General features: G+C 45.1%; 1 protein-coding gene and 2 pseudogenes across 3 annotated transcripts; 2 read left to right on the top strand and 1 right to left on the bottom strand.

Moving 5' to 3' along the window:
* Positions 1 to 2,355: 2,355 nt before the first annotated feature.
* LOC308270935 (transcription elongation factor A protein 1-like) lies at positions 2,356 to 4,889 on the bottom strand (annotated as a pseudogene). Its single transcript has 2 exons — positions 4,885 to 4,889; positions 2,356 to 3,278 (listed from the first exon to the last, which is right to left on the bottom strand). The product of its transcript is annotated as a transcription elongation factor A protein 1-like (transcript).
* Positions 4,890 to 4,973: 84 nt separating this feature from the next.
* LOC308270934 (protein BANP-like) lies at positions 4,974 to 6,375 on the top strand (annotated as a pseudogene). Its single transcript has one exon. The product of its transcript is annotated as a protein BANP-like (transcript).
* A 7,664-nt stretch (positions 6,376 to 14,039) lies between these two features.
* Positions 14,040 to 14,996, top strand: LOC308270675 (olfactory receptor 10G2; the record flags this gene model as incomplete). The annotated part of the gene is made up of 1 exon (XM_080706702.1): positions 14,040 to 14,996. The coding sequence occupies one exon, from the start codon at positions 14,040 to 14,042 to the stop codon at positions 14,994 to 14,996; it is 957 nt and encodes a 318-aa protein (XP_080562828.1).
* Positions 14,997 to 15,821: the final 825 nt, after the last annotated feature.

Raw genomic sequence — 15,821 nt, 5'->3', positions numbered from 1 at the left:
ATAGAATTATTTTGTTGTTGGTTTTTGGTTTGGGGATTTTTTTTGGGGGGGGGTTGTTGTTATTATTATGGTGGTGGTGGCAGTAGTGTGTGAGAATGAACCCAGAGAGGCATTTTACCTTCAAGCTACAGCCCAGTCCAATTTTTTTTGGGGGGGGGGTCTAAGGATGGAACCCAGGGGCATTCGACCTCTGAGCTACACCCCTGCCCTGTTTTTAATTCTTTATTTTGAAATCGGGTCTCACTGAGTTGCAGAGGGCCTCACTAAGTAGCTGAGGCTGTCCGCGAACCATGATCCTCCAGTCTCAGCCTCCCAAATGCTGGGATTACAAGCATGCGCCACCACACCTGGCCTATTTTTTATTTTGAAACAGGGTCTTTCTAAGTTGTGGAGGGCCTCACTAAGTAGCTGAGTAGCTGAGGCTGTCCGCAAATCGCAATCCTCCGATCTCGGCCTCCCGAATGCTGGGATTGCAAACGTGCACCTCCACACCCAGCTACTTTTATTTCTTTATTTGGATTGGAGTCTCACTAAGTTGAGAGTCTCACTACTTGCTGAGGCTGTCCTCGAACCTGTCATCCTCCTGTTTCAGCTTCCCAAGTACTGGGATTGCAGGCTCATTCCACGACCAGCTGAATATAGGGTTTTAACAAAGCTACTGTCATCTGTGGCCTGATGCAACTTCACACACACACACACACACACACACACACACACATACACACACACACACACACACACACACATCTTAAGCATTTTTAGTAATTTTTTTCAAAAATGTGCTTTATTTTTTAAATAACAAAAGTTCAACTATCAACTATGAAACAAAGCAGATATGCTTTGGTACCCATGGGCCAATCCTTTACATGAATAGTAAAATGATTTTCAGTTAAAAAATAGTAAGAGGAGAGGGTAAAGCATGTACAAAGGTCTTTCTACAGGTGTATGATAGAACAAATCTTCACCATAATATACTTTACAATACTACAAAAAGAACTGTATCAAGTAACCTAAGTGAAAGCCATTTTTTCTTATTCCTAACAGAACAAATGGTATACACTTAAAAAGTAAAACTTACTTGTCAGATCTGTACTCCAGAATGACTTGCTGTACCCCGCAATTTCATTTGGCTCAACAATTCCATCCACTATATAACAAAACAAGTAAGCAAATAAGACTCAGAACAAAATATTTTCTATCAACCTCCATAAAGAAAAAAACATAGCTTTAATGATTTCTACAATCCTTATGCCTAATCCTTGGTCAGTAAAGACTTCCAAATAAAATCAAGTAATAAACTGTTTATAATAACTCCACTATACTAGGATTCAAACATTTTTTTTCATACCATTTTTTTGCATGTCTTTTATGAGGGGGAAAAAATTGCCAGAAGCTTTTTGTTCTTTGCCTGTCAGGGATTTATGAAAGCCTCCTAAACTCCCAGTCCTCTTCTGCAAAACTAAAATATGCTACAGAGTCAAACAATAAACAACAAAACCAAAGTGATTGTTCAATAAAGCCCTGTTTCCAAAGTAAAATCTATTAAGAACAATAATATTCAAGAAATAACAAGAAAGGATGAGCATGGTTAGATGCAAAATAATATCTACTTAGTCAGACTTTTGAACATAATAATTAAAATCAATTTATGTACAATTTAGATAAGTTTACCAAGTATTATTTGAATACCTAAAATTATATTGCCCTTTATTCTCCTATAGTATCTGTAGGTACATGACAAACTGGGAAAAAATGTAATTTCTATTTATGTACTAATAGATAATAACGGAATTTCTACTGTATGCTTCAGACTGTAAAAAGGTTAAGGAATATTTTCCTTTAAATAGAAAAAGATAAGCAGGGCATGGTGGTGCACACTTGCAATCCCAACATTTGGAAGGCTAAGACAGAAAGATCGAGGTTCCCAGAAAGCTTCAGCTACTTAGTGAGGCCCTTTGCAACTCAGTGAGACTCTGTTTCAAAGTAAAGAATGAAGGCCAAGCTTTGTGGCGCATGCTTGTAATCCCCGCGCTTGGGAGACTGAGACAGGAGGATGGCGTAGGTTCAAAGCCAGCCGCGCTGGCTTGAGAGACCCTGTTTCCAAATAAAAATATAAAATAGGTCTAGGAGTGTAGCCCGGAGGTAACAGGGTTTCCAGGAACCCCAGGACCACCAAAAAACAAAAAGGAATAAAAAACAGGGCAGGGGGTGTAGCTCACAGGTAGAATGCCCCTGGGTTCCATCCCCAGACCCGCAAAAAAAAAAAAAAAAATGAAATGTGACTTGCAAGAAACCTACTTTCAAAGCTAATTACAAAATCCATTTTTTTCATGATCCAGATTCAACTCTTCCCACTCAACAGAACTTCCACCCATTCCCACAGTCGTGGCAGACAACGAATGTGGTCACTGGCTCATCAGCACTGCAGATTTGTACCTGTGTATAAGTGCAATTCTTCTTACATTTGCCACATGTGAACAAGTCGGTCTGGCTTCCCCGCCTTGGCCATCTGATGCTCTGTGATGGCTTCTCTGGTCCAGTTTTTTTGTATCTCTTTGAGCTCATCACTTGCAATTTCCTCTGCTGTCATCCCAGCAAATAATTCAGGAGGAATATTCCCACACAGTACATTTTTCCTTAAATTTGGGTTGTTTACATCCTTAAGATTTGATATCCTACACTTCATGTTTGTATTCCTTATTTCTTGATCCTCAATCTGGGATCCTAGTTCTTCCTCATCAGCTCCAATGGCAATAGTCATCTCCTGTTCAGAAAGCTGCAGCTACCATCTCCCTACACTTTAACTTAAAGATTCAGAAGTGCTTGGTGTCCGAAGAAAGGACAGGACATAGGTATCTCGAGCACATGCCTCATCCTTTCTGCTGATTACACTGCCATTGGAACTACTTTTTCTTTTGCTTCCGGGCTATTCAGAGATGTAATCGTAGGTTCTTTTTTCTTTTCTTTGGGGTCTTTATCAGTTGATGGTCCATCTAGTAACTTTTTTGAGGATTTGATGAGAGACTTTGATAACCAAGTAACTTCTTCATCTCTACTTTGCTTGGGAATAGCATTAACTGACATTTCAACTTTGTGGACCATAATAAAGACTGGGTCGTGGGAATATTCTTAAGCTCTTTCAGCAAATCTAAAATGCTCAAGCTACGTTTTTCTTCTGCACTCTCTTGTCCATCTTTTTGGCAATGAAAATCAACTCGTCAGCTCCAGAGCCCCACCGCAACAGGCCAGCCCACCCTTCCTCACTCACCAGGGCTGCTCTTCACAACAATTTACAGGTTGGAGTTAGGTAAAATCTCTGGGTAGTTTTGATTTGCATCTCTCTGATAGCTAATGATGTTGAGCATTTTTTTATGTGTTTATTGGCCACTTGAATTTCTTCCTTTGTGAAGTGTCTATTTAATTCACTTGCCCTAATTGGGTTATTTGTTTTCTTAGTGCTGAGTTTCTTGAGTTCTCTGTATATTCTAGATATTAGTCCTCTATCGGAGGTGTAGGTGGCAAAAATTTTCTCCCATTCTGTTGGCTCTTGGTTGAGGTTCTTGGTAGTTTCCTTTGCTGTATAAAAGCTTTTCAGTTTAATGTAGTCACACACATTGATCTGCCTTTAGTTTCTTGTGCCTTTAGGGTCTTGTTGAGAAAGCTTTTGTATGTGCCTATGTGTTGCAGTGCTGGACCTATGCCTTCTTCAAGGAGCTTCAAGGTCTCTGGTCTAAGTTCCAAGTCTTTGATACATCATGAATTGACTCCTGTACAGAGTAACTCCAACTAGAATGTCAATCATTCAAAACACAAACAACAACAAGTGCTGGAGAGGATGTGGAGAAGTGAGAACTCTAATACATTGTTGGTGGGATTGCAAATCAGTGCAACCACTTTGCAAAACAGTATGGAGAATCCTCAGAAGAGTGGGAACAAACTCACCATATGATCCAGCAATACCACTTCTGAGTATCTACTCAAGTGAAAGGAAACCAAAGTACAAAACTAATGCATGCTTACCTATGTTCATAGCTGCACAATTCAACATTGCCAAACTATGGAACCAGCCAGGATGTCCATCAACAGATGAATGGAGTACAAAATTATGGGATATGTACACAATGGAATTTTACTCAGCCATAAAGAAGAACAAAATTATGTCATTTACAGGAAATGGATAGATCTGGAGAACATTATGCTAAGTGAAATTAGTCAGTCACAAAAAATAAGAAATCAGATGCTCTCCCTAATATGAGGAAGCTAGGAAGAAAATGGGTCAAAGGAGGAACTCTATCTAGATGAAGAAAGAGAAACTATAGAAAAGCAAATAAGAAACCTGAGGGGAGTGGGAGGGGTAAGAAGGAAATTCCCTAATGTACACGATGTACATTAACAAACATATCAAAGTCAATCACTAAGCCAAACATGAGAAAAAAGGGGGGAGGAAGGGAGAAGGAATTGGGTAAGAGATAATTGGGTGATGAGTGCAGGTATGCCTCTGCCATCTTATACTCCATTAAGATGTACAACTTCAATGCTCCAATAAAAAATTTTTTAAATAATTTACAGCCAGGCGTGGTGGCACACACTTGTAAATCCCAGGATTAGGGAGGCTGAGACCAGAGGATTGAGGTTCACGGACAGCTTCAGCTACTTAGTGAGGCCAGCCATAAACTTAATGAGACCCTATTTCAAAATAAAGAATAAAAAATAGGGCAGCTTGGAGGTTGAATGTCCCTGGGTTCCATCCTCAGACCTGCATAAAATATATAATAATTAATAATAATAATAATAATAATAATAATAATAATAATAATAATTTACAGGTAAAAGAAACCTTAGAAATTATCCGGTCCTGGCCATTATCGCAGCTCCCTGACAAACACCATGGTGGCGGCCCCACAAGGTGGCAGACACCAGCCACTTTCAGTTGGAGTCCTGCTCGCTGGCTGGCCCCTCTCCTCTGGTTCTGGATGATGTCAGAACAGAACCTGGATAACGAGGTGCAGATCACAGTGGAAGACTTGAATCCTGGCCACCCAGTTGTCTTGGAGAATCATGTAGTGACCGATGAAGATGAGCCTGCCTTGAAATGCCAGCGACTAGAAATCAATTGCCAGGATCCCTCTATAAAATCTTTTCTATACTCCATTAACCAGACGATATGCCTGCGGCTGGAGAGCATTGAGGCCAAGCTGCAGGCTCTGGAGGCCACCAGCAAATCCTTGGAAGAGAAGCTGGACCTGGTCACCAACAAGCAGCACAGTCCCACTGAGGTCCCCATGGTGGCAAGCTCCCCGCTCGACGCCACTCAGACCTGCAACAAGGTGCGCCCATCGTGGTGAAGGTGCCGGGTCAAGACCACTGCCACAACGAGGAGGGGAGAGCGGGTCGGAGGCCAGCGACTCCCTGTCCCCCTGCGGCCAGCCGGGCAGCCAGAGCATCGGCAGCAGCGCCCCGCTCAGCACCCTGAACTCGGAACAGGACCACCCAACAGCACGTGGCTGGGCGACGGGAACAGCCCCGAGATGCGGGTGCGCTGCGCCATCATCCCCCAGACAGGCTGGACATCAGCGCCAGCTGCCGCGCCGCCGAGAGGTGCCGCCGTGTCCAACCTGCCGGGCCAGGGCAAGCCCAGCGAGAAGCAGCTCGACCCGCTCACCACCTACGGGAGTCGGTGTCGCCTTTTCTATAAATTCAGAATCATGGAATCTGACTGGTACCGAATCAAACAGAGCATCGACTCCAAGTGCTGGAAGCAGCGAAGCCAGAGCCTGGCGGTGAAGAGCTTCTCGCGGAGGACGCCGTCCTGGTCCACGGAGACATGACGGGCACCCGGCCGCCGGCCAGTGGGCTCCAGCAGCCGCAGGCCCGGCACCACGCCCCGGCCAACGCAGCAGGTGCACCAGCTCCGCGAGGACGGCCAGGTCCAAGGAGGCCACCTCCACATGGCCCAGGTGCCCCAGGGCAGCAGGTGCGGATCACGCAGGGCAGCGAGGGCGATCTGCAGATCCACCACGTTGGCCAGGACGGGCAGGTGCTGCGGGCGCTCAGCTGATCGCGTGCCCCCTCGGACACCACTGCCGCAGGCAAGGACGGGTCCCCTCTCCAGGGCAGTGACGTCCAGGTGCAGTATTCCCTGGGGCCCGCGAGCGACCACACGGCCCTGCGGCCCACCCTGCAGCTGAGATGCAGCCGGAGCACGGAGCCGTCCAGATCCAGAGAGCAGGACCGCCCGTCCTGCGACCCCCAGACCGCGCTCGCCCCGGCCTGCGGCTCCCTGGCTTTGAGTCCCGCTGCGTGTCTGAGGAACAGCGCGGCGCCAAGTGCGTTGAGTACACTCGGAAAATCAAGAACTTCCCATATTTTGTTTAAACAGCTTTTTCAAATTTGCTATGGTGTTTATAACACTAAAGAAAATTTAAAACACACACAGGGACAGTGGAGCCGCAGAAGCCTCCGCTGACCCTCTCCTCGGCGTCACGAAGCGGGCATTTGCAAAGACCGCTAACGATTTTGATGGAAAGATTGCTTACCTACTTTTCTAGCAAGATATTCTCCCACCCACTGTAATTATGCATTTCTAATGAAATAAAATGTATTTGTGACCAAAAAAATAGAAATTATAGTCTTCATCACTTGTGGGGAGGGGGGTACTGGAGATTGAACCCAAGAGAATTCTACAACTGAACTGCACCCAACCACTTACTTACTTACTTACTCAATTATTTATTTATTGTACTGGAGATTGACACCAGGGACATTCTACTTCTGAGTTATACTGCCAGCCCTATTTTATTTCTTACTGAAATCCGGGGGAATTCTACCTCCATGCTCCACACCTAGCTTTTTTTTTTTTTTTTTCATTACTTGGGATTAAACTCAGGTGCATTCTACCTCCAAGCTACACCCCTAGCTCTATTTTTTTTTATTCTTTATTTTGAAACAGGGTCTCATTAAGTTGTGGAGGGCCTCACTACGTTGCTGAGGCTGGTTGAGAACCTGTGATCCTCCTGTCTCAGCCTCCCAAGTACTGGGATTAAAAGTGTGCACCACCACGCCCAGCTTATTTTTCACTATTGAAACAGGGTCTCACTAAGTTGCTGAGGGCCTCATTAAGTTGTTGAAGCTGGCTTTAAGCCTGCAGTCATCCCATCTCAACCTCCCAAGTACTAGAATTATAGGCATGTGCTACCATTTCCAACTAATATTTTATTTTGAAGAGGGTCTTACTAAGTTTCCAAGACTAGCCTGGAACCTTCGACACTCCTGTCTCTACCCCCCAAGTACTGGAATTTTCTGCCACTGCGCCCAGCCAGCCCCCTCATTTTGCAGTGAAGGCCCCTAAAATTTATATACCACTTCTGATACCCAATCTCCATTTCTCACTTCTAGTCAAATTTCCGGTATTTCTCAGTTGACATTAAGTTTTGTAAAATAAATATATGGATTTCCAAAGATACTCACGTTAGCATATACTATCTGTACCTGAGCACACACATAAAAATCAATTTTACATCAGCCAGGCATAGTGGTACAAGCTTCTAATCCCAGTACTTGGGAGGCTGAGACAGGAGAATGACAGGTTCACAGCCAGCCTCAGGACTTAGGCCCTTCACAACTTAGGAAGACCCTGTTTCAAAAATAAAATAGGCCTGGGGATGTAGCTCAAAGGTAGAACACACCTATGTTCAATCCTAGTACCTCCAAAAAATTATATCAAATGTACTCCAGGTAACTTCAAACACAAGGTTCACCTTTGAAACCACAGCCTGTTTTGTTTTGTTTTGGGTACTGGGGATTGAACGCAGGGGCATTCTATCTTTGAGCTACACTCTTAGTCCTATTTTATTTTTATTTTGAAACAGTCTTGCAGCCAGGTGTTGTAATCCCAGTACTTGGGAGGCTGAAACAGAGGATCTAGGTTCACAGCCAGCCTCAACTATTAAGTGAGGCCCTCTGCAACTTAGTGAGACTGTGTTTCAAAATAAAGAATAAGAATCTGTCTTGGGGGTATAGCTTAAAGGTACAATGCCCCTGGGTTCAATCCTCAGTATCACCCAAAAAAAAAAAAAAAAGTCTTGCTAGGTTGATGAGAGTCTCACTACTTGCTGAGGCTGTCCTCAAACCTGCAATCCTCCTGTCTCAGCCTCCCAAATGCTGGGATTACAGATTTGCACCATCACACCCAGCTCCACAGCCTTTTTTCCACTCACAACGTTTAATATGTGTGGCAGTTTCCCCTACTGATTCATTCAAAAGTATGTATTGAGAACCTTCTGTGTGCCCGGCACTGTGCCAGCAGTGCTTGGATTCCTCAGTGAGGAAAAGTCACTCCTCTCCTGGAACCTGCATCTCGTGGAGTCACCCCATCTCATGGAGCTTAGGAAAAGCAGGCAGACGACAAACAAACAAGTAAACACACTACATCACATGGTGTTAAGTGTTCAGAGGAAAATAAAAGAGAAGAGAGTGGTCAAGAGAGACTGTGCTAATTAGATGCCGCACATAAACCAAGAGAAGATGATGCAGAGGAACCTGGTTAAGCATCTGGTGAGGGAAGGAGATGAGCAGAAATCTCTTAAGACCTCTAAGAAATTCAAGGGCATCCCAAACTACACTCGGGAGAGTCTCCCCCACAGCCCTCCTTCTAGGGATCTACTAGAGATATTGTCTGCTATTGCTCTAAACAAAATAATGAGGATTGGGGGAGAGAAGGTCTCACTGGGGAAATGCTGTGGAGTGGGGTTTCCCTTGAGGTTAGACTTTGTCTTCAAATCTCTTGGCAGGGTTGGCTTTGTTGTTTTATCAGAACTATAAAAACAGCAACTGATGAAAACTGGCCCTCCTCTGATGCAAAATATGGCTCAAGATATATAGAAGTCACGCTCATCAAAGAGCCCTGAAAGGAGAACACTCAGACTCTGATACTTGCTTGCCACGTCAGACTCCTGAAAGATGCTTTGAAGCCTTTCCAAAGCAGACATGGGAGTCCTGCATGACAAGGTAGCCTGAGCCTCGGAAGGACATCTGTCTGCTGGACCATTGCACTTGGGGACAGCCAACCTCCTTCACGACTGCAAGCCCTGTGCACGTGAGTGTAAAAAGATGAAAGCGTGTTGAGACATGCTCCACTCAGAGGAAGGCCACGAGCCAGCCTTGGAACGTAGATTCTCTCTTAAGTGGTCCAAATATGAATCAGTCTCTTTTCTCCATTTTCTTCCTCAACCCTCTCCCAAACTGCTAGAATTAAGTTCCTTCTTTCCAAACTTGGGAAGTTTCTTTTTTGTACTGAAAAAAATGACTCAAAAAATCTTAACACTATCTTCTTTTTTTTTTTAAATTAGGTCAGTGACAAAGGGCAGAGTTGCACAATGGCAAAGCCATAGGAGTCATGAAGAAGGGGCTCCGTTAACTGCGCAAACACAAAGACCACGTTTATAACCTTCCCTTTCTCTAGTAAAGAGGGCTCTAAGTGCCTTTCCTGAAGCAAGCTCTCTTTTGTTTAACCTTTGAGGCAGTACAAGAATCTACTCTTTGTATGAGATACAATGTCTACACACCCCACATTCGGTATATTTCCTCTGCTCTGCACCTGCTCCACCAGAATGTCTAATCGTGAATGAATGAGGACTAGAGTGAATCTTTCCAGAAACAGACTTGGACTGGCTCTTGTCCCGGGATCAGTGGGAGTGCTTTGGTCCCAGTATGTCCAACACAGCACTGAGCCAGTCTTCATTCTTTGTCTTTAGAATTTCATAACTGCTTCGTAGTTGCACAGATCCTAGAGTCACTGTAGAAACTCAAACAAATTTTCAAATTTCTGGGTAAAGGCTGCCCCCCCCTCTGAGCCTCAATAAGTGGAGATGCAGGGCAGACGATGCGCTCTCATCAGATGAGCCTGACGTGGAGTGGGGCACACAGGAAGCAGCTCATCCTGTGAACGTGTCCTTGTCCCGCCCTGCCCTTCCCTTCTGGGTTGCTCTTTCACTGTCTCCATGGCCTCTCTCTGGAGCTTCCAGGGTAAATGCTTTCAAAACTGTATTACTTATCCTCAGATATTGATGGGCTGGATGTTTCAGATGTTTTTACATAGAATGTCAGTCTTTTGTTATTTTATGTGCTTTGATTACTTAGACTCTGAGCATTTCAAAAAATGATTTTAGCAATAGCAAATACAATCTAATTCTTGGCAATTTTAAAATATTTCAATGATCTAATTAGCCAGGGTAGGTATTCTAAAGTTGCTTTCAATATTTTGAAAGTTTCAGCAACAGCAAAAAGAGGAATAGATTTCAAAAAAAATTACGTGGAAAGATAGAGAATGAGGAGGGGCAGGAGGACACTCCACTGAGGCCTCTTCTTTTGTTTCTTCTAAGCTAGCTCCTACTGTTCTCTTTCTTTTTTCTTTTCTTTCCTTTTTTTTGTGTGTGATAATGGGGATGGAATGCAGAAACATTCTGCCTTAGCATTACACCCTCAGCCCGATTTTATTTTTTGTTTGGAAACAAGTTCTCACTAGGCTGATGAGAGTCTCACTACTTGCTAAGGCTGTCCTCGAACCTGTGATCCTCCTGTCTCAGCCTCCCAAGTACTGGGATTACAGGTATGTGCCACCATGCCCGGCTCCTGTTCTCTTTCATCAAGAGGGGCAATATAACTGCAAATAAATCCTTTCCAAAAATTCACTTTCTGAATTCTAGATTCTCCTCCTCTGCAACCCTGACAAAAGCACAACCCAAAATAAAAACAGTCATTTTTAGCCAAGTACAATGGTGCACACCTGCAATCCCAGCACCTCAGATGCTGAGGCAGGAGGATCACAAGTTCAAGGCCAGCCTGGGCAATTTAGCAAGATCTTGTGTCAAAATAAAAAATAAAATAAGGCTAGGGGGTGTAGAATGCCCCTGAGTTCAATCCCAAGAACCACAAAAAAATAAATAAATAAGAGCTGAAAATACAGCTCAGTGACAGAGTACCCCTGTGTTTAATCCTCAGTACAGAAAAAAAAAATAATTGTTTGCCAAATCCGCCTGGTAAAGTAGACTTTTTTTTTTTGTGTGTGTGTGTATGTGTGTGTGTGGTACTGGGGGTGGAATCCAGGAGCTTTTCTACCTCCAGGCTATACTCCTGACCTATTTTATACTTTATTTGGGAACATGGTCTCACTAAATTTCTGAGAGCCTCACTAAGTAGCTGAGGCTGGCTTCGAAACTGCGTGATTCTCCTTTCTTAGCCCCCCAAGCGCTGGGATTACAAGCGTGTGCCACCACGCTCAGCTTAAAGTAGACTTCTTAAACCTGCCAGCTATGACCCACCTCAGTTTCCTAGATCTTACCAGTCAGGAACACAGAATTCAGAGTGGTAAACAAAGCTTTCCTAGCCGGGCGTGGTGGCGCACGCTTGTAATCCCCATGCTTGGGAGGCGGAGACAGGAGGATCGCGCAGGTTCAAACCCTGTTTCCAAATAAAAATATAACATAGATCTGGGAGTGTAGCCCTGAGGTAGAAGGAAGGGTTTTCAGGAACCCCAGTACCACCAAAAAAAAGAAAAAAAGAAAGAAAGCTTTCCTCCAACAGAGAACCTTGGATAAATGAAACCAGACTTATACAAAATAACAAAGAAAATCAGACTATCAAAACAGATGTGTTAGATAGAAATTTTATTATATATAAATAGGCGTTACGAGAATTCTCCAAATAATTGTCAAAGTGATGCACTTCTATCTAGTTAGACATACAAAAACTGCTTTTCATAGAACATTTATTTTACTAATCTATCATTTGCCTATCATTTTACGAATCTATCATTTGCCTAAGTGGAAGCACACTGACATTGCCTGTCTATACTGACAAAGATATTTACTTTTGCTTACATCAATATTTTTACATAATCTTTTTGGTGGTACTGGGGTTCCTGGAAACCCTTCTACTTCTGGGTTATACTTCCAGACCCATTTTTTATATTTTTTTAAATTTGGAAACAGGGTCTCCTAAGCCAGCATGGCTGGCTGGCTTCAAACCTGCGCGATCCTCCTGTCTCTGTCTCCCAAGCGTGGGATTACAAGCGTGCGCCACCACGCCCGGCTATTATTTTTTATATTCTATTTTTTATATTCTAGTCAAATAAATAATGACTAAGTCTAAGTCTTCCCGTTCATTTTCAAAAATATCAAGGTGAGCCGGGCATGGTGGCACACACTTGTAATCCCAGCATTCTGGAGGCTGAGACAGGAGAATCGCGGTTCAAGGACAGCCTCAGATACTTAGTGAGGCCCTTTGCAAGTCAGAGAGACCTTTTTTTTTTTTTTTTTTTTTTTTTTGCGGGTCTGGGGATGGAACCCAGAGGCATTTGACCTCCAAGATACACCCCCTGACCATTTTTTATTCTTTATTTTGAAACAGGGTCTCCCTGTTTATTTTGAAACAGGGTCTCCCTGTCTGCAAACCACGATCCTCCAGTCTCAGCCTCCCAAATGCTGGGATTACAAGTGTGTGCCACCACGCCTGGCTCAGGGAGACCCTATTTCAAAATAAAGAATAAAAATAGGCCGGGCATGGTGGAGTACACTTGTAATCCCCACATTTGGGAGGCAGAGACAGGAGAGTGGCACAGGTTCGAAGCCAGCCTCGCTGGCTTAAGAGACCCTGTTTCCAAATAAAAAATATATAAAAATGGGTCTGGAAGTGTAGTCCGGAGGTAGAAGGGTTCCATCCCCAGTACCACCAAAAGAAGAAGAAGAAGAAGAAGAAGAAGAAGAAGAAGAAGAAGAAGAAGAAGAAGAAGAAGAAGAAGAAGAAGAAGAAGAAAAAGAAGAAGAAGAAGAAGAAAAAGAAGAAGAAGAAGGAGGAGGAGGAGGAGGAGGAGGAGGAGGAGGAGGAGAAGGGGAAGGGGAAGGGGAAGAAGAAGAAGAAGAAGAAAAATAGGGCTGGAGTGTAACTCAGAGGTAGAATGCCCCTGGGTTCCATTCCTAGACCCGAAAAAAAAAAAATCCAATCCCAAAGGAATGGACCACGTGAATCAATCAGTAGATCTAAATGATATCCTGAAGCAATCAAAAACATGCATGGCCCTTGGAGCTTGCTATAATGAAACTAGACCCATATTCCCTAATGAACAAGGTGGTCCCTTGTCCTCAAAGTCCCAGCCAGGTGGGCACAAGGGCTGGACAAACGATCAAGCAGAGAACAATGTGTACGATGAGTAAGGTCTGGCCACAGCCAGCCAGCCACTCACAAAATAATCCTCATGTTCACTGCACTCAATGAGATGGATAAGGAGGCGATAACTAAAATCAGACAATGATGGTAGAATGAGACCTGCGCTGAAAAGAAGCAGCACGGTCCTCAGGAACCGGGAAAGACTTCGTGAAGGTGATGAACCCAAAACTGAATCCAAGGAAGAGTGAAGGGAGCAGACGAGGGCAGCGTGCACGGCTCCCAAGATAGACCAAGCTTCTGTGAGAGCCCGGGAGGCCCCCAGCATCCCGACACTCGGGAGGAAGTGCAGACTCCGGTAACACACAGGGCTGGCTCAGGAGTATTTAAGCGGCCATCGTGGTGAGATGGAATTTTAGCTAAGATCAAAAGAAGTTTGCAGTGAACGGAAAAACGAATGTGAGGACTGTAGAGTATTCGCTCCATACTGTTCTGCGTCAACCTGAGCATTGAAATCCCTTTTGATTGGAATGCTGGGTCCTTTCCTATGATTTACATGTTCCGCTCTTCCCTGATCTGCCAAACACTGCTTTTCAGGGTGTCCAAAGTGGGTGTGAGTTTCCATCTATCTAGGAAATTCACCAGAATCTGGAGGGTTTCTCAATATAATCTAAACAACTAATAGTGACATCACCTTTGATTCTTTAATATATATTGTATGTATGTATGTATGTATGTATGTATGTATATGTGTGTATGTGTTCACACAATTTTGTTTCTCTCCTAACTTGCAGGTACTATTCATCAGACAAGCATTCTCTAACTGTGCAGTATCTCCCCTACCTGACCCCACCGTTCATCTCAGCAAACTACAGAAAAGCATGGGAAGGAACAAAAACTCCTCCCTGGACCCGGTGGTGACAGAGTTCGTCCTCCTGGGCTTGCCTCACCCCCCGAGGCTGAGCGCCCTGCTCTTCCTGGTCTTCTTCCTCATTTACATCCTGACCCAGCTGGGGAACCTGCTCATTCTGCTCACCGTGTGGGCCGACCCCAAGCTCCACGCGCGCCCCATGTACATCCTCCTGGCCGTGCTCTCCTTCCTGGACATGTGGCTGTCCTCCGTCATCGTGCCGCTAATCATCCTCAGCTTCACTCCCGCCAGCAAGGTCCTTCCCTTCGGGGGCTGCGTGGCTCAGCTGTATTTCTTTCACTTCCTGGGCAGCACCCAGTGCTTCCTCTACACCCTGATGGCCTACGACAGGTTCCTGGCCATCTGCCGGCCCCTGCGCTACCCCACGCTCATGGACGGCAGGCTGTGCAGCATCCTCGTGGCCGGCGCCTGGGTGGCCGGCTCCATCCACGGCTCCATCCAGGCCACCCTGACCTTCCGCCTGCCCTACTGTGGGCCCAACCAGGTAGATTACTTTATCTGTGACATCCCCGCAGTGCTGAGGCTGGCCTGCGCGGACACGACTGTCAACGAGCTGGTGACCTTTGTGGACATCGGGGTGGTGGCCGCCAGCTGCTTCTCCCTGATCCTGCTCTCCTACGCCAACATAGTGCACGCCATCCTGAAGATCCGCACCGCCGACGGCCGGCGCCGCGCCTTCTCCACCTGCGGCTCCCACCTGACCGTGGTCACCGTCTACTACGTGCCCTGCATCTTCATCTACCTTCGGGCTGGCTCCAAGAGTCCCCTGGACGGGGCCGTGGCTGTGTTCTACACCGTCGTCACTCCCTTGCTGAACCCCCTCATCTACACGCTGAGGAACCAGGAGGTGAAGTCGGCGCTCAAGAGGCTGGCTGCGGGCCCCGGGCCTGCGCGGGAGAGTAAGTAACCACAGGCCCAGGCCTGCCACGTGGCACAAACGCTCAATAAACCATCAAGGATTTAAGCTGAGCTGGATTTAATTCTTATTTAAAGAAACCTTGAAACTCTCTGGACCCATGTTTTCAGCTTCTTAAACTGGCTCAAATTCTTTTATGGTAATTGTTGAGAAGTGAATTGATGCATGACTTCTACAACCTCTACTACCCTGACTACCCTTGAAATGAGAAAATGCCTCGTGAAGGCTGAATAGGATGAGTACGTGCAGGTATACTATGACAGAATGTTAAAGGGGGGGATAGCATAATGCCACCCAAAGTCTGTGTTTCATTGTCTTTTACCTTAATACTAGACCTCTGTAAAGTATGCGTTTCATTGCTTGTCCATGGCATGAACGCTACCAAATAGTTGCACTTGAAAATTCCGGATTATTTGTGTTTCCTTCCTGTCCCTCCCTCTCCCCATGGGCCAACATATCAAATTCTGTCTCTCCCACCATTAGAAGTCTCTCTGGATTCCTAGCTGGCCTTTTGTCCTTTTCCTCTGGCATTTACATCACAATCAAAATTATCCTTCTGAAACACAGACTCTATAGAACTCTCCAGTGAATGTAGACTACAGCCAGATTCCTTCATCTGGATTTCAAAGTCCTATACAGTCTGGATGCAACAGACCTTTTCTCCCTTTTTCTTCCCCTCTCCTACCCTCGCTGGTTCATTGCCATTCCTCAAGCCTGCCCCAAGCTTGCCTGTCGCTCTTGTGCTCGAGGTCTCCCCTCTATCCTGAATATACTTCCTCCGTCTCCATAGTAACCATGTGAAAATTTATACCTCCT

The sequence above is a fragment of the Muscardinus avellanarius genome (genome assembly GCF_963383645.1).
Source record: "Muscardinus avellanarius genome assembly, chromosome: 12".
NCBI lineage: Eukaryota > Metazoa > Chordata > Mammalia > Rodentia > Gliridae > Muscardinus > Muscardinus avellanarius.
This window is presented reverse-complemented; position numbering and strand designations above follow the sequence as displayed.